The following is a 26,085-nucleotide window of genomic DNA, read 5'->3' as shown; positions in this document are numbered from 1 at the left end:
ACTAAGTGATGTTTTTACTTCAGATTTCTGTTGTTCACCATTTCCCATTGATGTGACCTCCTTTTGGTGCTAGGTCGGCGAGTTTCCAAGAAGAAGGCTTCAGTACTAGCATTTCGCCAATCTATCGCATCGGCTGGGATGCAATTTGCTTTGGCCGAGTTCGCTCGTGAAGGTCGTACTCAAAATCCATCGATGAGGGATTATGCCACTCAGCCTGCTATTATATGAGATGAGATCTCTTCCTAGCCTATCTATCATCTTGTAGATGAGTCGTCTAATGGAGAGGAGTCGCCATCAAGAAAAAGGCAAAGGATGGAGCTCGGGAAGGCCGTTGTTATTGATATTGATTTGGAGAAGCGCCTTGCTCTAGAAGTGGCATCCAGAAGGTGGCGCGTCATCGGCAGTTGGGAGAGAGAGAGAGAGGTACCTGCGGGGGACGATAGTTCTGGCTCGGATATCGATCCTGAAGAGGTACAGGCCTTCTTGGAGAGTAATGCTCGTGTGGAGGTAAAAACAGAGGGTCCTAACCAGCACGTAATCATTCCCGTAGGTTATAACCTTTTGGCCAACTCTGAACGGGGGTACCATCCTTTGCCCCCTTGTGTGGGGCTTCTGAGAATACGGTGCTACAGGCGATGAGCGATGCAGTGTTATCGCTGAGTATATCCGGCATGGCTTTGCGAGTAAGTGATTTTTAATGTTAGGATTTGCTTCGCATGTGTAATCTAATCATACTGACTCCTCTCTTTTGCATGTCAGAATTTTATCATGGGGATTGAGCGTGACCAACGAGAGGAGCAGAGAACGGCCATTTTTGAGAAGGTGACCTCTTAAAAACATCGAACGTTGGCCGACGTCTTTAACTAGGATAGCGAGTTTCAGTTGTTTCGTGACGGGCTTAAACAGAAGGACGAGCAGTTGGCGAATAAAGATGAAGAGTTAAAGGAGAGGAAAGATGAGCTAATGAGGGCCATCGGTCGGTGCAGCGAGCTTGAGGCAACTTTAAAGGCCAAGGACGACAAGCTCGAGGTGAGCAAGGGGGTGATAGCTAAGCATGCTGATCTTTAAGTGCGGGTGACATCTTTAACTGTTGAACTTGGGCAGAGGGAGGCAAAGGCCGTTGATCTGCAGGGCAAGTTGAGCACCAAGATCGAAGAATTGGTTTGTGCTAAGAGAGGCGGAGTGGCTACTGTGGCTGAAGCGGAAGCCTTAGAGGATACCCTTCGCGTTTGTAGGTCTGAGCGGGAGAATGAGGTAGAGACTTCGGCGCTTGTGGTAGCGAGGTTAGAGGAGAGTATCCAAAATCTGGAGGCAGAGTAATTCGGGTTGAACGAGCAGGTCGTTTCCTTAAAGGTTGAGGAGGTGCGGCAGCAGTCACAGTCGTTCACGCCTTATACTTCCTCCAATCCCGGCATGCCGTGGGAGTTGTATGAGATGTGGGTTCACGCTGAGGCTCAGCTCGACGTGTATAAGTCTTTGAAAGCCGGCAGGAAAATTTCTGAAGCAGAACTCGAGGGCGTCTGTGTTAAGGCACGTGCGGCCTGTGAATCTTGTGGTAATGCCCCTGATACACCTGGTGGGGATTATGCTGACGATGATGCGGATAGGCTTGCCTCCGATTCTTGGTATGATGATGAATACACCGATGGGGATGACGTCGCGTAAGGCCTTTGTAAAAAGTATTGTAATTTGATAGTTGTAATGGAACAGCTCCCTTTTTGCTACGTATTTCTTGATTTGTGCTCTCTTTTTTATTTTTGCTATATGGGAGGCCCCTGGTTTTTTGATGGTATCGACGTTTGACGCGGTCGAACATTGAAAATTTCGAACGAGGTCGAATATAACATAATTTGAGCGAGGTCAAGTGTAACGTAATTCGAACGAGGTCGAATGTAACTGTCACGACCCAAACTGAAGGGCCATGACTAGCACCCGACCACACTTGCCGAGCACCAACGTACATTTCATCTAACCTTCATTATTATCTTTTAAGGCTGACGAGATCAATATAAATGGTAGACCTAGATCATGGACAACCAGTAATAAAATATGACGGCATGAACATACATAGCAGGGGATGACTAGACAATCAAGAAACTACGTATAAGGTATGAGCTACCACGCTACTATGAAAGACTATACAACAAAAACTAGCCGACAAGGCATACCAAACTATACATGAGCCGACACCTGTCTATGAGCCTTTAAAAGAACATAAGTGTTGCAACATAGCCGGAACAGGGCCCCGACATACCCATAATGTCTATAACAAAAATTGCATACCAAGACCAAGGCAAGTCCGGAGAAGGGATCTCGCCAATCACCGCTAAACTGGACAGTCTACTGTGGTGGGGGAGCTGCACCTGCCTGTCTATCAGGACCTGCAGCACGACATGCAGCGTCCACAAATAAAAGGACGTCAGTACGAATAAAGTACTGAGTATGTAAGGCAAGGAACCATAAATACGATCAGTAATGTAAACAAGGATAGAGAATATACAACCTGTAACATCTTAGTACCTCTGAGGGCTACTTACATGAAATGCATGGTATATATGTATAAATACATAAACCTTTAAAGCATTCGCCTCTGTGGGCATCATCATCATATCGTACCCGTCCATAATAGGCTCGGTAGAATCGTACCCGGCCACGTGGAGCTCGGTAAAACCCAACTGATCAGTGGTTGCACAATAGGTGTCGTACCCGGCCAACTATAGCGTGGCTCGGTAGAGTAAAATAGATACATATATATAATGCATGCTCGACTCATGGAATCACATTCTAAACCTTTCGGAGTGACGTAAGGTCGGTATCCTCTGTACACGTTATTAGGACTAACTCTTCACTATGAACCTTATAAGATTTAGGAAGTATGAACAACATTGATAACATAAGAATAAGAGAAGCAACATTGACATCAATCGTTCCATAAGAGGGAAAACAATGTAAGTACTGCTAGCTTCTAAGAGTAGAGTATCTTTGGAAGCTCGTTCATTACATTATGTACAATCGGAGTCGTGCAAAAGAAGGAAAGGGATAGCCTCACATACCTTGTATATACTGCCCCAATCTCAAGCTATGCAATTGTCAAAACTCCTTAGTCTACAATAAGAGAAACGATACTATCGTTATCATTTAAGCGTCATAACTATTATGTATCGACCACAACCTATTTTACGATGAAACGGACAGCACCTCCCCTATATATATGACCTCACACCATTCAAAACAGTCACCAAACAGCCCAAACAACATCAATAATAAACATATTGAGCCTCCCAAAATAGTCCACACATAGCCTAATCACTCCATACATACGACGACCACCGTAGTCGTGTCAAACAACCTGGAAATGTTACGAATAACTATCATCCCATAACCCTACATATAGATGGTGTTTCTCCGCACCCTTCATCCTCCAAAACTCCACAAGATAGTAGTAAAATACGCAGCCCAACAACAACGCAAAACAGTCCACAAAACAATAACATTACTACCAAGCCTTTCGATATATATCTCACAAGTTCTAGCTTCAATGGCTTAGCCGCAACTTGGATAATCTTAAATACATATAGAGTAAGAGGTTCCTTACCTTTATACATAAAGAACAACTCCAATTTGACCTTAAATTTCCATGAAATATCCCTCCAATGCTGCCACAACAACAAAAAAATGAAACTAGCGATCAATTAGTGTTTTTCGGCACTAGAATCACTTTAGAAGGCTTGAAATCACCTAGGATTGATATTAAGAACATTAGGGAGTATTTACAAAACATAAACCCTTTAAAACAACCTCCCACACGAGCTGGAACGACACAAAAATGAGCAACAACAAGAAGAACAAGAGACTTACTAGCGCCACGGAATTCCCGACACTTGATTTGTGTTGTTTGCCCTTTTTGGGTCTTGAATCTTGAGAGAACCTTGAGAGGATGTTCCTAGGGTTCTAAGGTCTGAAAATAGTAAAAATAAATGACTTAAAACGGGTTGGAGGCATCCTATATAGGTCCAAATATCTTAAACCGACTTAGTGGGACCCATAGAGAGGTGCTTGGCGCAGTCTCGCGAAAATGCGAATATCTCTCTACTCCGAGATCGTATCGATGAACGGTTTAATGCGTTGGAAACTAGACTCATAGATATTTAATTTTTTTGGTATATCACCCCGTAATTCCTTGTAAATTATTAGAAAAGATTAGAAACATTTGACCTAATGTTTAAGTAAAATTATGAACCTAAGTTGCGACAACTTTTGTCGACTTTTGTTTCATAACTCGTTTGACTTCAAGACTTATGATATGGTATTATATGATTAAAATACCTTAATAAATGACCTCTTGAGTGTATTAAGCACCGCTAGATTACCTGAAAATACGAGTTACAACATCCTTGATTCGTTTAACTTCTAATACTGGTTAATCACCCTTATACACTCTTGTATCACTTAAGACCAATAGGATTGACTTCTTATCATCTCAAAGATAATTCCTTCTTGGATTTATGTTAACTAATATATGGCATGAACTAACACATGTGGATATGGGTTGTAACAGTAAGCTTCGCATTCGTGAGGGTCCAGGCCGCGTTCGCGAAGGCTTGTGAGGGGATTGCACTGCGTTCGCGAGTGAGTATACGCGATCGCGAAGGAGGTTTTGGGTCTGATGGGTCCGAGGTCAGTTATTAATCGCGCGAGGTCGAATGTAATGTAATTCGAGCAAGGTCGAATGTAAAGTGCGAGAAGACTTGGTGGAAAGTAAAAAATACTGCTTTATTTCATTCATTGGAGAATATTACATGTGTCCTTATGTTTCATGCATATATTGGAGAAGTTTCCATGTATCCAGTCCCTTCATCATTCAACCTGGAGAAGTAGTCGGCAGGCGAGGCAATGAATTATACTTGAACTTCAAGACGTCCCCTTTGTAGCCTCATTAAAAACCTCCCTGAGAAAACTCAACTGGGACAAAACATGGGTGAGGGAAAAATAGTACGACGTGCAGGGCGTATGTTTTCAGAGGTTGAAGTATTTGCAGGAAGGATTACTCCCAACAGATAAAAAGGAAGCCAAAAGGCTTCGAATGCAGGTGGTCAGGTACAACATCATAAATCATTACCTATACAAAAAAACATTTGGAGGCCCCTTGGCGAAATTCATAGGGCCGAATCAAACAAGATGCGTGCTCGAGGAAGTACACGAAGGCCACTGCGATGCGTGTCACACCTCCTTTTTCTACCCCCGAATGGGGTATTAAGGGAGTTTTTTCCAATTTATGTGACAATCGAAACGGGATTATTTATATTAAATTCAGAGTTGCCACTGGGATAATTTATGGTGTCCCAAGTCACTGGTTTAAAATCCCAAATCGAGGAAGATGACTCTTACTTATGGTCTGCGAACACAAAAATCCGGATAAGGAATTCTGTTAATCGGGGAGAAGGTGTTAGGCACTCTCGAGTTCCGTGGTTCTAGCACGGTCGCTTTGATCATACTTGGCTCATTAAAATTGTTTAATTACTGATTTTAGGACCTATGTGCATTTTCCTCTTTTAATTAAGAAATTATCTTGAAATAGGTCACGCGTACGTGTACCCATTTGTTTGGCGCGTCAAAATTATGTCACGCGAACGTGTCCACAATTAATAACACTTTATTATTATTAAGAATGTTTAGTCGAAGTTGCGCGAATACATACTCTGGTTTTGTTTTTTAGAACTGTAATTATGTCACGCGAACGTGTACACAACTACGATGGTGGATTAAACGTGCCTAAAGCAAACTCCGAATATCATTTTAATGTCTAAGTTATAAAATTAACACGAGGACCATAGGGATTCAATTATGGATGGCACACCTCGGCCTAAAGAACTACATTTAATTAAAGAGGACTATATTAATAACAAATTTATTAGTATTAAGAAAGTTTGGTCGAAGTTGCGCGAACGCATACTCCGAATTGGTTTTTAAAAATCATAATTATGTCACTCGAACGTGTATACAATCACGATAATAGATTATTAAACGCACCTAAAGCAACTAGCGCATTTAATTATTTCTCCAATCCTTGAGATTGTTGTGAGGCCATTGATTATAAAAACATTATGTGGAGAATGAAGTAGATTAACCACGAAAAGGTAGGCTAGCTTTGTTATTAAGGATGAAATGGGACAATAGCATATTATCACTAATGTGGGCATGGCAGATTTCTCTTTCGGCCCAACTAACTGAAACATGCCATTTCAAACTAGTATCCCACCTATTAGCACAAAACAACAATATATTGTGGAAATCTAATACAACAAACGAAATTCGGTCAATTTAACCAAAGGTTAGTGGCTCATTAATTAATAGATCAATTCAACCCAAATTTATCAAACTCGCGTTGCACCCAACTGAACAAATGAAGCTAACAGAATTCTTATAACCAACTGATTTCATCTTAATATGACCAAATGACATGCTAGCGCATGACCAAACGTCCTTTAATTCAAACAATGAAATGCACTTTCAAGTAAACCCACAACTAGACATGGAATCAAAATTCACATAGGTACAAATGGTTAATAAAGTAATCATTCAACCACAATTCATGAATCCGAACATTGACAGACATGGATTGAGCTCGGAATTTATCCAAAAAAAACTGAATACAAACTATGATAAACAAGCAAGAACAGTTACTTTCTGGATAAGCAAATTTCACAGAATTAATCAATTGTCCAAACAACTTAGACACATAAATCTAATCATCCTTGAATGATTCTTCAAAACTCAATCCATAGCAAAGAAAGCAAGAGGAGAAAAGAGGTGAGTAGAACCTGTTGAATTTACAATTTCCTTTAATGTTTGAGAATCAGTAGATACAAATCCCAAGTCCAAATTTCGAACAAGATCGAGCAAGAACGGCGAACTTAGACGGGAACCGCGAACCTGAATCGGAACAACAAGCCACACGTCGAAAAAATATTTCAACTACGCAGCAATCGAACCTCAAAATTGAAATCACAAGCTGAATTCCATGATTGAAAATCACATCAAAGAAGAAGAAATTCCAAAATATATCTTTACTTTTTTCTGTTTTTTTTTCGAATTTAAAAGAAAACTTGAAGAGAAGCTAAAATTGAAAAAATGGAAAGAAGAAAACTCGTTTCTCTGCCTTCCTCCCCGATTTTATCCCCAAAATTTGTCCCAAATTCTCTGTCCAGAAGCTCTTTTGATTTTCGTTCTCAACCCCCTCGTGTGTGTGTGTGTGTGTGAATGAGACTCGAACGAAAGGGATTGTTTGGTTTCTGCGATTGGTTGTGCTCGTTTGGTCGTTGTTGTGCATTATGGGTGAAGCTATGTTTCTGGTCGTTGGGGATGGTGCAAAGATACATGGGTGGTTGTTGGGTGGAGCGAGGAAGATGAAGTCACAGGGGGTGGTCTTTTGGATGAAGCGACGGATTGCTATACGAATTAGGTCTTTTTTTCTCTAGGTCCGTGTCTAGGTCCTTAGGTCTATATAAAAAATCTAATCCCTTTAGGTCTTTTAGGGTTATATTAGGTTAGGGGGTATAGGCCTAGGGATTATGGGCTTGTGAATTATGTGCTAGGTTTGAAAATTAGGCCTAAAAAAGGGATGTTTGAGCCCAAATTTTATTCTTCCTCCGTAAACAAGACTAAAAATACAATCTCATTTATTAATTAATCCTACTTAAGTAAAATAACTATTAAAATAAGACTGACCATTAAAACAAAACTATTTTTGGTATTTTTCAAGATTAAAAATGACTGCAAAACATTAATAAAACTATTTTTTGTAATTTTCATTGTCTTGTAATAAAATAAAGTAAAAGAGTCAAAATTAGTTGAAATAGCGATATTAGGCCTAAATTAAATATTTACATGCTAAAATATAATAAATCTTGGGGAGGGTCAAAAATCACATGTCTACAGTGCCCATACCGACAACCAGGCCCTCGTCAGATGCCTCATTTGAGCAGGTTATTATTGGCCCACAATGAAGAGGGAAGTCGTTGATTACATCAAGAAGTGCGAACAATGCTAAAAGTATGCACCTATGATACATCAAGTGGGCGAACACCTCCATTATGTTACTTCGCCATGACCGTTCATCAAATGGGGAATGGATATCGTCGGACCCCTCCCAGCAGGGCGAGGTAATGTATGTTTTCTTTTGGTTTTAACTGACTACTTTTCCAAATGGATAGAATCAAGTGCGTTCACCCAAATATGTGAACAGGAAGTCATCACATTCATATGGAGAAACATCATATGCCGCTTCGGCATCCCCAAAGAAATCAGCTGTAACAATGGGCCCGAATTTGTCGGAAAGAAAACGGTCGAGGTTTTTGAAAAATGGCACATCAAGCGAATACTCTCCATGCCATATCACCATGCCGGTAACAGTCAAGCTGAATCCTCCAACAAAACAATATTGAACATATTGAAGAAAAAGCTCGAGGACGCCAAAGGACTATGGCCGGAATTGCTACCAGAGGTACTATGGGCCTACTGCACCACGCCAAAAACAAGCACAGGTGAAACGCCATATTCACTAGTCTACGGGATGAACTCCATGATACCAGTCGAGGTCGGGGAACCCAGTCTGAGATACTCCAATGAAAGCGGACAAAATAATGACAAGAATAGAAAACAAGACCTCACGAGGTAGAGGAGCGAAGAGACATGGCTTACATAAGAATGGTAGCCCAAAAACAACAAGCAGAAAGGTACTACAACAAAAAAGCCAAAATACGACCACTCAAAGTCGGAGACTATGTACTCAAGGCCAAAACACAAGCGAGCAAAGATTCGAGAGAGGGGAAACTAGGAACCAATTGGGATGGACCATACAATTACAGCAGCAGTAAACAAAGGATCACTCCAACTAGAAACAATGGAGGGAAAGTTACTACAAAACAATTGGAACATCGCCCATCTTAAATATGTTATAATACGATTGCGCTAGTCCCAAGTCAAATTTATAGAGTGTACCTCAAGCTGGTCTATTGATGAGTATAGGAGGGTGACAACGTTTTATTTCGTTATGTTTTTGGTGGCCGTCGCTAAATTGGCGAGACCGTCTGCCTCTATGTTTTGTGCTCGAGGTATCTGATCGAGTCGACATTCGTTGAACTCTAGTAGCAGTTTATGAATTTCTGCCTGGTACTTTTGTAGCCTATGTTCTTTGATTTGGAAAGTCCCTATGACTTGGTTGACAACGAGTTGCGAGTCGCATATAAGGACGACTCATCGTGCTCCGTATTTGAGATCTAGCTTCAATCCTAAAATTACGGCCTCATACTCAGCCTCATTATTATTCATATCAGGGCACCATATGGATTGGCGAATGACTTAGCCCGTTGGAACTTCGGGTACGAGTTCTAGTCCAGATCCTGACATGTTAGATACGCCATCGGTGTATAGTACTCATAGGTCGGGTAGACTAGACGAGGTATGAGAAATTTCCTTTTTAACCTCGGTTACTATTTTGGCACTGAAATTGGCAATGAAGTCGGCGAGTACCTATGATTTTATCGATGTTCGCGGCTGATACATTATATCTTGCTCGCTCAATTCCATGGCCCGTTTGGCCAATCTTCCCGACAGCTCAGGTTTATGTAGGATTCCCCGTGAAGCTATGACCAATGCCAAGGCCAATTTCTCGAGGTGAGGGTACCTCGTTTCAGCGTCGACGAGGGTTTTCCTAATATAATAGATCGGAGGCTGCGTACCTTTATCTTCATGGACCAATACTACGCTTACATCGACCTCTGATACGGCCAAATATATAAGGAGACGCTCACCGGGTTCTGCTTTGGCGAGTAACATGGGAGATGACAAGTACACCTTTAGTTCTCTTAAGGCCTCAATGCATTCTGCATTCCATTGGAGCTCGTTGTCCTTTTTGAGCACGTTAAAGAATTTGTGGCATCTGTCGAAAGATCGCAAGATGAACCTTTATAGGGAAGCCATGCGACCCGTCAATTTTTGCATCTGTTTCTTGCTGGTTAACACTTCGGATATTCCCTCTATGGCTTTGATTTGGTCGGCGTTGACCTCAATGCCTCTTTCTGACACCAAGAACCCGAGAAACTTGCTTGAGGTTATGTCAAAGGCACATTTTTTGGGGTTCAGCTTCATGTCGTGCTGCCTTAGTATTTCGAAGGCTTCTTTCAGGTGGTCGATGTGATCTTCCTTCCTTTTCGATTTGACCAACATGTCGATTATGTAAACTTCCGTAGTTTTATTGAGATGGTCCTTGAATATTTTGGTTAGCAATCTTTGATAAGTCGCCCAAGCGTTCTTTAAGCCGAACAACATGACTCGGTAACAGTACGATCCTTGGTGGGTGATGAAAGTAGTCTTTTCCTGGTCCTCTTCCTCCATGAGGATTTGGTTGTAACTTGAGTAGGCATCCAAGAAACTCAAAAACTCGTGCCTTGCCGTTGCATTAATGAGATGATCGATATGAGGCAGGGGAAAGGAGTCCGGGAAAGGAGTCTTTTGGGCAGGCCTTGTTTAGGACTGCGAAATCCACGCACATCTGCCATTTCCCATTTTTCTTTTTCATCATAACTATATTGGCGACCCATTGTGGATATTTTGATTCTCGGATGGATCCGTTAGCGAGTAATTTATCTATTTCCTCACTGACGGCATCGTTGATTGCGGCATTGAATTTTCTCCTCCCTTGTTGTACTTGGGAGTAGAAGGGGTCGACGTTCAACTTATGTGTGGCAACATTTTTCGGAATACCTGGCATATCTGCATGGGAAAAAGCAAATAGATCGGCATTATTGATTAAAAACTCATGAAATTACCTAGCTCGGAGAGCTTATGGCCTATATAAGCCTTTTTGTTGTTATTGCTTCTATCCAATTGGACGGGATCGAGATCCTCTATTGTTGATCCCAGGGCTTCCACGACGTCGGGGTCCTTGATAACGTCTTTCTGATTGTTGAGTTTGGACCCCGACTTTGATAATTGCTATGCTTCTAAGTTTATTCCTTTCAGCTGTTGAGTAAATGTGCAATCTTGGGCAATGCGGTAGCATTCTTGGGCAGTTCGTTATTCGCCTCAAATGCTGAATATGCCCCACAGGGTAGGGAATTTGATTACTTGATAAAAACTAGACCGGATATCCCTCATGGAATGTATCCATGTTCGTCCTATAATTGCGTTGTAAGTTGTGTCCTGGTTTATGACATGGAACGATGTTTCTAGGCTGACGCCCCCGGCCAGAACGGGCAGCGTTATTTCTCCTGAGGTTCTCTCGACTGCATTGTTAAAACTCATTAGTGTTATGCAGCATGGCACTATCTTGTCCTTGAGTCGCATTTGTGCAAGCATTCGAGGGTGAATAATACACGCGCCACTCCCATCATCTACCATTATTCTTTTAACATCAGTATCTGAAATATGTAAAGTGATGACAAGAGCATCGGAGTGAGGAAAAATCAAACCGTTGGTATCTGACTTATCGACGATGATACTTTCTCCGAGGTCATCATATTGATCGTGGGTAATTGACCGTTTCAGCTTGTGTGTGGTGGTAAACTTTATGTAGTTGATTACTTCTTTGGAGGTCCTTGGTGCTATTCTCGTTCGTGGCCAAAGTTAGCTCGTCCTCGGTCACTCATCAGCTCCTTCAGGTGCCCTTGGTTTAGCATGTTCACTACTTCCTGTCGTAGGGCTATGTAGTCCTCGGTTTTGTGACCCCGCTTCTGGTGAAATTCACAAAGGACGTTGACTTTGGGGTACTTGTGTCGGACTTCATTTTTTGCATCCACTTCACCTTTATGCCAAGATTCTCTAGTGCGTACACTATTTCTAAAGGAGAAACACAATAATTGTGAGCAGATAAGAGTTGAGGCATACCTCTTTCGTTTCGCTGAGTCCTAGTGTGCGGCCTGAACGGCCCTTTCATCTGTTGAGAAGATGGTGGAATGGTTGTTCTGACATTAGGTTGATACATGTGTCAGTTGAGGCGTGGGCCTGACTGATCTCTTCGACTGTCGTTACGGCAATCTTTTCTTGACTATGTTTGGTCGACGTCAAACATTGGGTTGGACCGTTAAGGTCATCATCGTCTGCTCTCACCTCGATGCATTAGGCATTGTAAATTTCTTCCCAAGTGGTAGGAGGGTATTTCATAGGCCTGCTTAACAACTTCTCGGTCGCCCTCGACCCATTTCTATTCAATCCATTTTGGAAGGATACTACCTCCATCCCTTCTGATACGTTTGGTAAGCTCATTCTTTCCCTGTTAAACCGAGCGAGGAAGTCCCTGAGTCCCTCGCCAGGCGATTGCCTAACAACGAATATGTCGTTCACCCTGGCCTCTGCTTTTTTAGCTCCAGCTTGGGTGATGACGAACTTGTCAACCATTTCCTTGAACATTGTTATAGACCATGCTGGTAGTTGTAAGTACCACATTAAGTCTCCTCCGGTTAAGGTTTCGCCAAGCTTTTTTAGTAGTACTGACGGTACTTGCTCCTTTGATAGGTCGTTGCCCTTTACCATTGTGACGTAGTGAATGATGTGATATTCTGGGTCTGTAGTGCCATCATATATCTTCAAATATGGTAATATTTTTAAGGTCTTGGGTATGGAATATCCGGCTGCCTCCTTGCTTTACGGTTTTTCGACAAATCGGCCGACATCCTACTTTGGCAGCAGTTTCGGGGCGCTTGGTATCTTATCTATCCTTTCTTTATGTTCTCTCATCTGGTTGTGGAGTGCTTTATTTTCGTTTTCCATTTATTCCATTTTCTTTAGAATGGTTGTCCATGCATCATTACCTGCATCAGCAGCAGTGTGAGTGTTACCTGTCGGGGGAGTAGGCTGTGCACCGGTAGTCGTCGTGGTATCAGCTGGCGCTGCATTTCGATTCGCCCTTTAAATGGGTTTTTCGAGTATGTCATTTAGAGTACTTGTTAGCCACTCCTCCAATAATGTTTTCACTGTTGGTGGTGTTTCCTCAGCTGTGGACATGGAAGCTCCTCTTTCGCGTGAAGCGTTTACACTTTCATGAGGGGTAGGTGAATCACTCCGCTTGGGCGTAACGCTCGGCGTCACATTCTCATTGTATTCTCTGTCATCCTTGTTGATGGTGTTCAAAATGTTGATAGTGAAACCCGTTATTGCTTTCTGTCTTACATCTCCTTTTCCTGCCATTGTTAGTTTGTGTTGACGAGGAAAAGATGGTTGTCCCTTTTTTATGATCTAGAATAAACTAAAATTTTAACTAAAAAACTACCCACATACGGTGCCAAATTGTTTGACCAAAAAAGTGTTGAACCTTTTAGTTAAACTAATTATTGATGAGATATAGGATGTATCTTAGTTAAGGATAATGAATTCTAGATCAAATGTGTTAAGGAATTGATATAGTGAACGACGTTTGATAGCATTAAAGAGCATGTTTATATTCAATGAATGCTAATAATGTGATAACATAAATATGCAATAAATGTAGAAGATGGCAATAAATGTAGCAATAAGGAATCTACTACCCAATTATTGTATGATTTGGATGGTTCCTTCCCCTGACAACGACGTGGAAAGAAGAGAAATAAAGATGGTTATGGAATTTTTGGATCTTGTGGGTCAAGATCGAGTAATATGCACTTGAATAATATCAATGAACAAGACACCTTTTCGTATATTCTCTTGAGTCAACCTTTTACAACGTATTTTTCTCAGAAAGTGAAGATCCCCTTCTTATTCTCTATCTCTTCCTATTTATAAGGGATATCTCCAAGGAATCCTAAAAAGTACAAAATAAGGAATATTCCTTGTATTCATATTTGAACCTATCCTACCGTTATTCCTTCACTTCAAATTGCTCGTCCTGGACAACAGCCCTCTCGAGGACAGCTTCCTGTTATTACACCGTGGTCAACCCCGTTCTTGATCCCGTTTATCTATTATTATCAAATCGCCGAATTTATACCAATACAGTACTTATTTTCCTTGGGGGAAACAGGAGTAATTCATCTTGAGTCTATTAGACATTTTTTCTTTATTGATAAATCATATCGATTACTAGAGGTGTTGCTTAATCTAGATAAACTTTGACTCGAGACGTGTTGTTAAAGATTAAAATAAATAACAATATGAATAAACCATTAGGGAGCATTTCCCCTTAAATGAGCTTTACATGACGCGAATTTAGATAACAAAGTAGAGGTGTTACACAGTTAACTACTCTGAAGTGAGCTAAGATAGAGAAACTCTCCCCTCTCTCTCTAAAAATACCTACATGGACACAACCACTATACCACCAATTATACCATCGGACAAGAGTAACCAAACGAATGTGGAAGAAACAACACCATACTCCTATAAGGAAATGCTACTCGACAAGCATGCAGTAAGCCAAACAGAGTACTATGATAAGGACCTCCCCCCTCCCCCCCCCCCCCAAAATCATCAAAGATGATAAAGGAAAAAATATTAAAGGCTCAATCGCCCTTTCACAAGCCGACAAGAACTGCATGTATAAACCATGGCGCTTCTCAGTTATCATAAAGGTCTCTGAACATAGAATGCCTCACCATTACCTTCGATCTAAACTAATTGACCTATGGAAACCATCCAAATAGTTAATCTTGATTGACCTAGAATGGGACTTCTTCATTGTCTAATTTAGTCTAGAGGAAAATATGGCTAAGGCACTACACCTAGAGCCATGCTTCGTCTCTGGGAATTTCCTATCAATACATAAATGGGAATCAAAATTCGTCCCACAATAAGATACTCTCTCTTCCATAGCCATATGGATTCGCCTACCACAACTACCAACAGAATTTTATGACAAAGAAATATTGGAAAAAGTTAGTAGGAAACTCGTCAAATTACTCAAAAGTAATTCATGCACCTCTTCTATGTTAAGAGGAAGATATGTACGCATATGTATCCAAGTACCCCTGAAAACCCCAGGGGAAGCATTAGTAATCATTGGTGATCACAAGCAAACAGTGATTTATGAAGGTGAAGGTATGTTATGCACAACATGTGGAAGAATTGGTCACACAACAAAAAGTTGCAATTTCAAAAAAGTCCAACCACCACTGTCACAAGAAGCACCAGAAAATTTAGGGATAAACACCAAGGAAGGGGAGGATGATGGATAGAAGACAGTCACTTTCCCTAGACGAAAGAAAATAAGTCAACAAGCGATAAAGGGGAGGATCAACGGAAACGAAAACAATCAGCCTCATGCACCAAAATCCCAAAAGATCTAGGTAAAAATATTCGATGCAAACTCTGGTAAGTTTCTAGAAACCAAAACTTTTAATATAATTCTAAGTCCAATAATATGCATTCCAAAAATTACAATAGGCCCAGTAGCCATGTGAATAAATAAAATCCCACCTCCCACTCCCTAGTAGCCCAACAAATGCGGGCCCAACCCAAGTACAACACCAAATGCAAGGGGAGAATGGGACCTGATGGAGTTGATACCAAAAATTCAACTGAGCCCATTAGTGATGCCTACAAGGAGGCCCATACCAATATCCTAACCTCAGACGCATACAGTGCTAAAGATGTGGCCTTGGGCCACCAAGCCAATACCAAATCAGCAACTGGGGTCCATATCTAATTGGAACCACCCAGCTCAAATAATTAATTACCCCTACCCAAATACATATGTGTCCCCTACTCCTCTTCTAGCAGAGAACTCTAATGGGGAAAACTCACCACACTCCATGAACACTCAAGTGTCTCACCTGAGAACCCACCCAATCTCAGGTGACATGACATATTCCGTCCACTCAAATAAATACCACATTAATTTCTCAAGATGCATTAACTGATGACCTTCACACTGACCTAGATTTGACACCAAACGACGCCATTATGAGCTGGCTCGTTAACATAACCCCCACCATTATCCAAAGTAGTAAAACAAAAAAGCAGAAAAATGGAAAAAATCCAGCCACCACCCACCATTGTGACATCGCGTCCACTGCCATCGGATCACTTACTGGCATCTTGGCTGGAAATGGCGCTTCAAGAATAGGGACTAGCCTATAATTTCATCCTGGAAAATCAACCAGTAAACCTGATTGTCCAAAACCCTGCGCATCTGGCGAGGATAATGGTGGAAGCCCTAAACAGGGCCTTGGCAGCCTTTGGCTCATGCTTGTGGCAGGCGATAACAAACAATGGTAACATGCAACCCAATCTGGACCCACCAATGCTCAACACCCTATTCTCACAAACGTTCCAGTCAATCCCCTTCTTCCTAGACCCGGGAATAGAGGACCCAACAACGTCTCCAGTGTTTGTGATTATCGAACCCCAAACCCATCAAACTCCTTCACCTTCTGCTCCAGTAGAGAAGAATCAGTCACCACCGTTAGGAAATATCACAAGGGAAATCAACAAAGCCATAGACCTTCTAAAAAGGAAGAGCCCACCGGAAATGGGAGGAACAGCCTACGACCCCCTACGCACAGACTCTCTCCTACTGGACTCAGTGAGAGCAATCGAGTTCAGTGTGGAGAGCAACGAAGTGCTTGTGCTACTATGTCCCAGAGCCACGACCAAGTATGGTCTGAGCCTAGTCTCTCACCACACCCACGGTGTGACCAAAACACTCCTCAATTTGATCCTAGTCCTAAGCATGAAGAAAAGGAACCAAAATAAACCAACGAGGTCTCATCAGGGAATAGAGAAGCCTCTCAGAAACTAGTCCTCAAACTGCCAACCACCCCTGATGAACTATATCATATGGAATGTCAGGGGTGGAAACAGTGCGAAGTTCAGGAGGCACTGCATTGATATGGTTTAGCTCCACAATCCAGCACTGCTGGTTTTGTTAGAAACCAAGATGGTTGATCATAAAAACTGACGGAGGAGCTACATTATGATATGTTTATCCAGTCTCCGACGATTGGCTTATCTGGTGGGATATTGATGATGTGTAAAGAAGATGGTGTCACTGCTGATGAGGTATCCACTACCCCTCAAGGCATCCATGCCACGGTAAAGGTACTCCCATCCCACACCCCTTGGTTATTTTCAGCTATTTATGTTAGCAACATTTTAGCTGATAGGAAATTGTTATGGTATCATTAAAAGCAATCCTAACAACTGGTTTATAGGTGGAGGCTTCAATGAAGTCTTAAAGCTAGGGAAAAATGTGGGGGTAACCCCATTAACTCAAGTCGTAGTAATTTATTTTGGAACTGCCTTAATGAATGCAAACTAGTTGACTTAGGGTACAAAGGTAGTAAATTCACCTAGACTAATAAAAGATAAAAAAATATAAGTAGTCTGATTTTAGAAAGGAGAGATAGGTGCTTTCCTAACGAATGTTGGATTTCCCAGTACCCTGAGGCTACTGTTAATCACCTCCCTAGGACCTACTCAGATCATTGCCATGTTAAAATAATGCTAAAGGGGGGCTCTCTCAATAATTCCAACAGACCTTTCAGGTTTGAATCCATGTGGACTAGCCACCCAATATCATCAATGAGGCCTTCACTAATAACTCCCCCCTAATCCAATCAACTGAAACATTTTAAAGCATTTTGACCCAGTGGAACAAGCACACATTTGGCAACATCTTCTACAAAAAGAGAAGGATCCTAGCCAGAATTGTCGGGATCCAAAAATCACCAAACTACTAGTTTAGCAATTACCTGCTAAACTTAGAAAGTAACAGACCAGAGAACTTGACTCCATCCTCAAGAATGAGGAAGACTTCTAGAAACTCAAGTCAAGGGTTAATTGGCTTACTGAAGGGATGCCAACACTCGATTCTTCCAAACCTCCACTCTTAATAGGAAAAGAAGAAACATGATCTTGTCCCTCAAAGAGAAGAGTGGAAACTGGCTCTATGACTAAGGGGACATTAAGGCCTCTATAATGCACTTCTTCAAAATCCTCTACACTTCCTCACACACTCAAGCTCCTATTTCCATTACCAGCCATATGGACATGACCCATATCCTATCATACTGTCAAAAAGACAGCTTGGATAGGTCCCTTGAGGTTAGTGAAATTAAAATGGCCATATTCTCCCTTAAGCCCTTCAAGGCACCAAGCCCGGATGGGCTTCACCCTTCTTTTACCAAAGGTACTGGGCATTGTGGGGAACTCAATAGTTGACTTCTGTAAACAATGCTTTAGCACACACTCCATAGATGAGACCATGAATCAAACTCTCCTTTATATCATTCCTAAGTGTCCCCAAGCCACCATGCTCAAAAACTTCAGGCCAATAGGGATTTGTAACACCATCTACAAGACCATCACTAAGATCATTGTCAATAGGATCAAGCCCCCTTTACCTGCTATAATTGGACCTAGCCAGGCTAGTTTCCTGTCAAATAGAAGGGTATTTGATAATGCAATCATTGTCCAAGAATACATTACTTATTTTGGGTGCCAAGTTCATATAATTCTGAAAATTGGCTAAGAGAAGGCTTTTGACATGCTGGAGTGGTCCTTTATTAGGTATACACTGCATGCCTTCAACTTCCCTCCTAGGCTAACTAAGTTAATCTTGTCCTGCATTAGCTCATCTAACATTTCCATCCTAGTGAATGTGGGCAAAACAGATTCCTTCAAGCCCTCTAGGGGCATCAGACAAGGGGACCCAATCTCCCCTTACTAGTTCATTCTGTGTATGGAGAGGCTCTCCAGGTCAATTGATGAAGTTGTCCAGGACAAACAATGGCTCCCTATCAGTATCAGTAGGTCTGGCCCAAAATATCACATCTTCTTTGCTGATGACCTTACTCTCTTTGCAAAAGCAAATATTAGGAACTGCACCGCAATCTACTCTATCTTGCATGCATTCAATGAGGATTCTGGCCAAAAAATCAATCTCACAAAGTCCGGGGTTCTTTGCTCCTCCTCTAACACAAGGCAGGACATAATGGAATACCTCACAAATGCATTGTCAATCCAAGATACAACATCCTTTGGGAAATACCTTAGATTCCCTATGTTCTAAGAGACCAACTAGTACTGACTTCCAGTTTATAATAGATAATATGCAATCTAATCTGGCTGGATGCAAAATAAATTGTCTAAATATGACTGGAAGGATCATCCTTGCCAAGGCCTCTCTCAGTAGTATCCCAAGTCATGTCATGCAATACATCAAATTGCCCATCAAGACTACCAAATAAATTGATAGAATTCAGAGAAATTTTATCTAGGGCACAACTCCAAACAAGAAAAAATTGCACCTGGTTAGCTGGGACAAAGTCACTAGGCAGAAGTCCTATGGAGGGCTGCATTTGCAGAAAACTAAGCTTAAAAATAAAAGCTTCACATGTCGGGTTGGCTTGGAGGATCTACCATAACACCTCTAGCTTATGGGTTAGAGTCGTGATCTCTAAGCATTGTAACTGGAACCATACCCCCAAGAAACCAAAATATCCAATTTGGCAATGCATCCTCAAGGGCTGAGATACATGCAATAAGGCCAGTAGATGGGTTGTCCACAAAGGTAACAGGGTGAGCTTCATAAATGATGCTTGAATTCCAAACCATCCATCTATTAGGGACATGATTGAAGGCCCTTTAACCCATAATGACATAGCTGCCAAAGTGGACTCTGCCTACAATTCTGGGAACTAGGATCTCTCTTCCATCTCTATAAACATCCCTGAGAACATCATTAACTTTATCAAATCAACCTTCATTCCTTCCAACTCTGCCAAGGAGGACAGACTAATATCGGGGTTGACTCCAAGCGAGTCTTTCACCACCAAATCAGTCTATACCTTCGTTAGAAGCAATAAAGAGTCTTTGTGGAAAGGTGAGGAAGACAACTGCACTTGGATATGGAAGTTAAAAGTCCTTAACAAAATCAAAAACTTTACTTGGCTCCTTGCCCAAAATAGGCTGCTTACTGGAGCCTTCCTGCACATAATTGGGGTTAACTGTAACCCCCAATATTGTTTTTGCTTAGCAAGTCCCGAAATAAGTGACCACATCTTCTTTGAAGTTCCCCAATGCAACCCACTTCTGGTATGAAATACTATCCAAAGGATCTACTGAAGGTCAGCAGTTGAATCCCACATTCTCAGCTCAACTGTGGCCATTAACATGGAATAAGCTAAAGAAACTCTCCTTCAACAACATCATTCCATGGGAGAACATCATCCCTTTTTGTTTTTGGCACATCTGGCTAGCAAGAAACCATAACCTCTTTAATAACAAAAGAGATAACATCAGTGCTAATAACACCATCTCCAAAGCAACAGAGTACTATATGTTGGCACAAAATGGTGCTATTAGGAGGCTATTACATACCAGAGTTATATGGGAAACCCCCCTCCCCCAGGAGGGGTCACTATAAACTCAACACAGATGGGGCTGCCAAGGGTAACCCATGCATTGGGGAAATGGTGGAGTATTCAGGAATCATATGGAAAATATACCACATACTACCAACACCATCGCAGAACTAAAATCTCTGCTAAAGGGACTCCAACTAACAGAACAAAATGGCTGGACTCCACTAGACATAAATACAGATTTGGCTTAAGTAATAAAAATGCTACTCACAGGCAACACAACTTTTGATCCTATGAGTTGTGAATGCAGGTTATTAATGCAAAGGATGAACAAGGTGATGGTGAAGCACAACTGCAGGGAGCAGAATAGGGTGGCCGATGCACTGACAAAGGAGGCAGCAAATTCAAGTTTTTTGGGTAGAACCACCATACTAGCAGTTCCTCTGTAATATTGATACAATTGAACAAAATATGGCTGTCTTAGGGGAACTGCAATACCCCAACATAGACAGACTATGCAATGTAATCCCTAGTTTATTATATATATAAACCAAAAAAAAAAAAATTATGTGACGCAAATTCGAATATAATTGAGCTCTAATACGATACATAAATAAACCCAACAAAAAAAAACAAGGGAAGACTATTATGATTATCATAAATATTAGAAATGAATACGTATATCTTGACTCTTGACTGCAATACGGCGAACATGTCGGTGCGACACATAATATTCTACAAAACTTTCTTATTTGGATGAGTTGGTCTTGTGACTTCCAAAATGATAGACTTTAAAAAAAAAAAATCCAGACATTTTTGCAGTGTTATACAGGTGTAGTTCCTTGAAATTTCTTTTCTTCCCCCTCCAAAAAAAAATAAAAAAATTAAAGAAACATAGTCGATGTATAACATCAGAACTGAATTTTTTTTGAATTGGTAAAGTTATCAGTGGTCACAGTGGAATGCTTAAATGCACGAATCACAATGAAGCCTAACATTCATTAGAAAGCTAAACACACTAGAGATAAAGGACCAGATAATATTCATTTTGTGGCAGTATAGAGCTGCGTATTAACAGCAGGCCAACAACCATCTAGACGACAGCTGAATTAGTGAAATACTATTTTTTAGCTGACGAGGCATTTTCCGGTCACTCATTTATATAACAGAGTCAGTTGAATTGATGCATAATCCAAATAATCAAGAAAGAATAGATAACATGGGTACTACAGTTGCACATCACGCCATCTAGAACCTCAAATACACTCTGCAGCATTAGAAACTTGATATGGTTACTGACTGGCTAATTAATTATAAACTACATCACAAATGAAGTATGCTGGCACAATTTGTACACATGAATGAACTTGCTTAAGCTATACTGACAAAGTGACAATGAAGTGTTTAATCTTTTCAAAGTTTCAGCTAAATAGCTGAATCACCCATAACAATAGAGCTTACACAAACGCAGAACAAGATAACTGGATACCATCTCTTCTCATAATAGAGGCTTTTCCCCAACTAAGATACATAAAAATAAAAAAATTATCAGAGATCAGTTGTCACCGCGTAGTCTCACGGCGCCTCACATAACGTGTTCGGTCATTATATCTGGGTCTGTCTTGAGCCCTCTGGGGCACTGGCTCCACTCTTCTTTGTCTTTCTGGTGACCTTTGAACTATCTCTCCATTCACAAATAGCTCAGCTGGAAGTCATAAAAGAGGTTAAAGGTGTATATCCAGTTAAAGTCGAAGATGTAATGATGAGATACAGAGGGCGCCAACATGATAGCTATAATACAATATCACAAGATAAAGCTCAATTCTTGACAGTTCTATTTATTTACAAAACAATAATCTTTAGCGCAAACTGGAAGGACTTAAAGAGGAAAAACAAAGGAATGAAAAGCGGAACCAGGAAGTAGGTTAAAGGTATTAAACGTAGAATTAGCACTCATGCCCATAACAGATCAAAATAGTTGAGTACTTCATTCCTACACATCATTCTAAAAGAGTAGCAAACTTTCCAATAAAATCATCACTAGAGGTCCATCACCATGACGCTTCTCAAAAGGAATATATCTTGCTTTATCATGATCTCCAATGAGCTACTTTAGAAGGATACACCCTCAAAACAAATAAACAACATACTCAATATATTCCCACTGGGGAGCGTAATATTACGCAGGCCTTACCCCTACCTTGTGAAAGTAGAGAGGTTGTTTCCGATAAACCCTTGGCTCAGGTAAGCATAGTAATAGCAGACCCTCAGCACAAATATTAAGCTAAAAAAAAAGAGTTGTTTTTGAATGCAAAATACTTGAGACTGATAGCAAGCACAGACAAAAACAACAATCAATCCTAGCAATTGTAGCGCAAGTGTAGAAAAGACCAAATGAATTAGAGAGAAAAAGTTCATTTTTTGCCTATTAAGATAGGAAGATCAGCAAAGGGAAAAGCTGTACCTCCATAATCCTTGTTCTCAGGGTCAACATATGAATCTGGAAGGACAAAAAGAACACCAGGCAAACCTATACAGATTCCATAAAACGCAAAGTTTTAAGATTTTTCTCGAACAGCTGCTTTAGGCATTTGCTAACACAATACATAAAATGATCCAAACACAGACCTTCAAGCTTATTCGACGTCTCCTCATCAATCTCACATCCAAAACCAAAGTATCTTTCACATGAAACATTGTATATCCTCTTCTTCGCCTCTTCTTCACTAAATTTCATAATTCATAAGAAAATTCGTATTCAGTATTTCACATGCCTCAGAAAGTACCCTTTTTTCTACAGATAAATGACATTCAAAGGCAGAACCAGTATAAAATTAATCATGAGGCCAGACTACATATATAATTCATATATAAAACTAACCTGCATCTACCGTTTAGTTAAATAAGTTTTTAATTCATAAACAGTAAAAAAAAAAAAAAAACATCAACAATTACCTTCCAACAACTTTGGCTAAAGTTTGAATATAACAATCAATCATTTGCTGCTTAGTAGCACCTTCACCTCCAGGTTTATCCATAACTATAAGCCAGTGCTCGTAATCACAACCGGGGAAAAGCGGAGCCATTTCAGTGGGCGGGCGGTCCCCGAAGTTCGACCCGGAATTAAGGGGAGAATAAGCGGAACGATTGGCTCTGCATCTGGTTGTGTTGATCCGGTCCGAACCCGGAGCTACGGCCCGGATGGCATGGGAAATTGAGGGCGTCGAGCGGGTTTGAAAGGGGAAATTTGCGGGTATGGATTTTGGGTTAGAGAAGAAAGGTTCGAAGTCGAGGAGAGTTGGAGAGGTTGCACGGAATGCAGTGGATGTTGTACCCGCCATAGTGATCAGAGTAGTGTGCAGGGGAGGATAAGGGAATGGGTTGAAGAGGAGGGAGTTTTCTGGGTTTAACAGATAACAAAATTGGAAAAATATCTCCGAAAGAAAGAATAGACAAGTACTTTGGGCGTTGTATGGACCGAGCCAGACAGCTAGTTGGGCCAGCTCAAGGAAAAAGCCCATTTGGCATATATATATATATATATTTCTTTTCAAATAATCGAGAAATTCTTGAAGATTAGTACCCGAAGATTTGAAATTCTATAGATAATGAAATCGTCATCTATTTTTTCTCCGCTTAAATATTAATTTTTTATCTGTAATAGAGTTCGAACCTTAATGTACGCCTACACATTACGGTATTCCACTAAATCAAAACGTAGGCCATATCAACTTTTGCAAAGAGAATAACAACAAAAACAACAATATACTTAGTATTGTATGGGTCCAAATTTGGACGACCACGACCGTTGACGAATACGACAAACGACAAGATCATCGTGGCTCGACATACTGTGGAGGACGACGGACAAGCGAACAGAGACTGCACGACTTTTACAGTAGTGTAGGTCCATTAGGAGGCATTAGGAATATTCTTTCGAATATTCCATATGATTTGTCTTTTAGGGCTTAGAAGAGGTTTGTCCCTTATATATAACAGAGAAACAACCTTGTAAAGCTCTCTCTTTTCTCTGCTTTTCCAGCTAAGAACACTGATTGTAATACTTGCCTACATAAACGATTGGTATCTTTTAATGTTCAATGATTCATCTTCACAAAACCAAGAAATATTATCCATTGTGTTCGTCGTATATACCTTTTGTTCTAGAAATTATTATACTTAGCTAAGATTTACCCCTTCACTTTCTTTAATTGATTTGTTCAAAAAAGTTCCAATATCTTTTTAGTCAAACAATTTGGCGTCGTTTGTAAAGATTTCTATAGCTGAGGTTTTAGTTTCGTCCAGATCCTTGAAAGGGATAATCACTTCTTCTTAGCCTCGGAAAGACCAACAATGGAAGGAAAGGGGGAAGCAAGATTAAAGGCAATAGTAGGTGTCACAAACAACCTTCTGGATTCCAGCAACGAAGCTGGTAGGGAAGACAATGAAAACGTAACGCCAAGCGTTACATCTGAGGGAGATGCCTCAACCCCCTCCCCCTCCACACAAAAGCATGATTGTCTCGCGCGATAGGGAAACCTCAACATCCTCAGCAGGAAAAGCACCACTGGCGGTGAAAAGGCTATTAGAAGAGTGGTTGACAAACACCTTGAACAACATACTCGACAAACCCATTCAAAGGGATACCGGAGGCACAATACACGCAGAAACCGCAGCTGTCGCCGATGAGCCAGAAACTCCATGCACAGGTAACACTCATACTGTCATTGATGCAGGTAGCGATGCACTTGCGGCCATCTTAAAGAAAATGGAAGAGATGGAAAATGAGAACAAAACGCTCCGCGATCAGATGAAGGAGCATCAGGAAAGGGTTAATAAAATACCAGGCGCTCCGAAGTTGCTACCAAAACGTGATGTAGGCCGATTCGTCGAATAGCCATATAGTGAAGGGGCAACTCCCCACTCTATTCCGAAAACCTTCAAAATGTTGCCATACTTGAAAATATATGATGGCACCACGGACCCGGATGATCACTTAATCCACCACGTCACTACAGTAAAAGGCAACGATCTATCAAAAAAACAGGTGCCATCTGTGTTGCTGAAAAAGTTCGGCGAAACTCTGACATGGGGAGCGTTGACATGGTACGATCGATATCAACGTTCGAAGAAATGGCAGATAAATTCGTCACCGCTCACGCAGGAGCGAAAAAGGCAGAGGCCAGGGTAAATGACATCTTCGCCGTCAGGCAGACGACAGGCGAAGAACTTCGAGATTTCCTAGCTCGATTTAACAGGGTAAGAATGAGCCTACCAAACGTATCAGAAAGGATGGCGGTAGCAGCCTTCCAAAATGGGTTAAACAGAAATGGGTCAAAAGCAACCAAAAAGATGCTAAGTAGACTCATGAAGTACCCTCTCACCACGTGGGAAGAAATCCAATAATGCCTATTGTGCCGAAGTAAGGGCAGACGAAGATGACCTAAATGGTTTGATCCAACGGCTAACATCGGTCCAAATCGAAACAAGGAGAGATCGCCGCAATGATGGTCGAAGGGACCAACAATCTCATTTCAATCGAGAAAGGCATCAGCCCTACATCCGAACATCCAACCCACCTCCTCCACGAGATGCAGACATCACGCCTCGACACACCGTGCCACCTCGAAACGAAAGAGGTATGCCTCCACTATTATCTGCTCATAGCTTTTGTGTTTCTCCTTCAAAAATAGTGTATACACTAGAAAAGCTCGGCACAAAGGTGCAGTGGCCGCAAATGATGAAGTCAGATCCGAGCACCTAGAGATCGAATGTTCTGTGTGAATTCCACCAGGAAAGAGGACACAAG

At 41.2% G+C, this 26,085-nt stretch overlaps 1 protein-coding gene across 1 annotated transcript; it reads right to left on the bottom strand.

Moving 5' to 3' along the window:
- Positions 1-21,657: 21,657 nt before the first annotated feature.
- Positions 21,658-23,709, bottom strand: LOC107769467 (multiple organellar RNA editing factor 2, chloroplastic-like). The gene is made up of 4 exons (XM_016588688.2): positions 23,232-23,709; positions 22,905-23,002; positions 22,741-22,806; positions 21,658-21,981 (listed from the first exon to the last, which is right to left on the bottom strand). Exons 1-4 carry the CDS (start codon positions 23,615-23,617, stop codon positions 21,839-21,841), a joined length of 693 nt encoding a protein of 230 aa, XP_016444174.1. The 5' UTR covers positions 23,618-23,709; the 3' UTR covers positions 21,658-21,838.
- Between the last annotated feature and the right edge of the window lie 2,376 nt (positions 23,710-26,085).

This window comes from Nicotiana tabacum, chromosome 8 (assembly GCF_000715075.1).
Source record: "Nicotiana tabacum cultivar K326 chromosome 8, ASM71507v2, whole genome shotgun sequence".
In the NCBI taxonomy this organism is placed as follows: domain Eukaryota; kingdom Viridiplantae; phylum Streptophyta; class Magnoliopsida; order Solanales; family Solanaceae; genus Nicotiana; species Nicotiana tabacum.
This window is presented reverse-complemented; position numbering and strand designations above follow the sequence as displayed.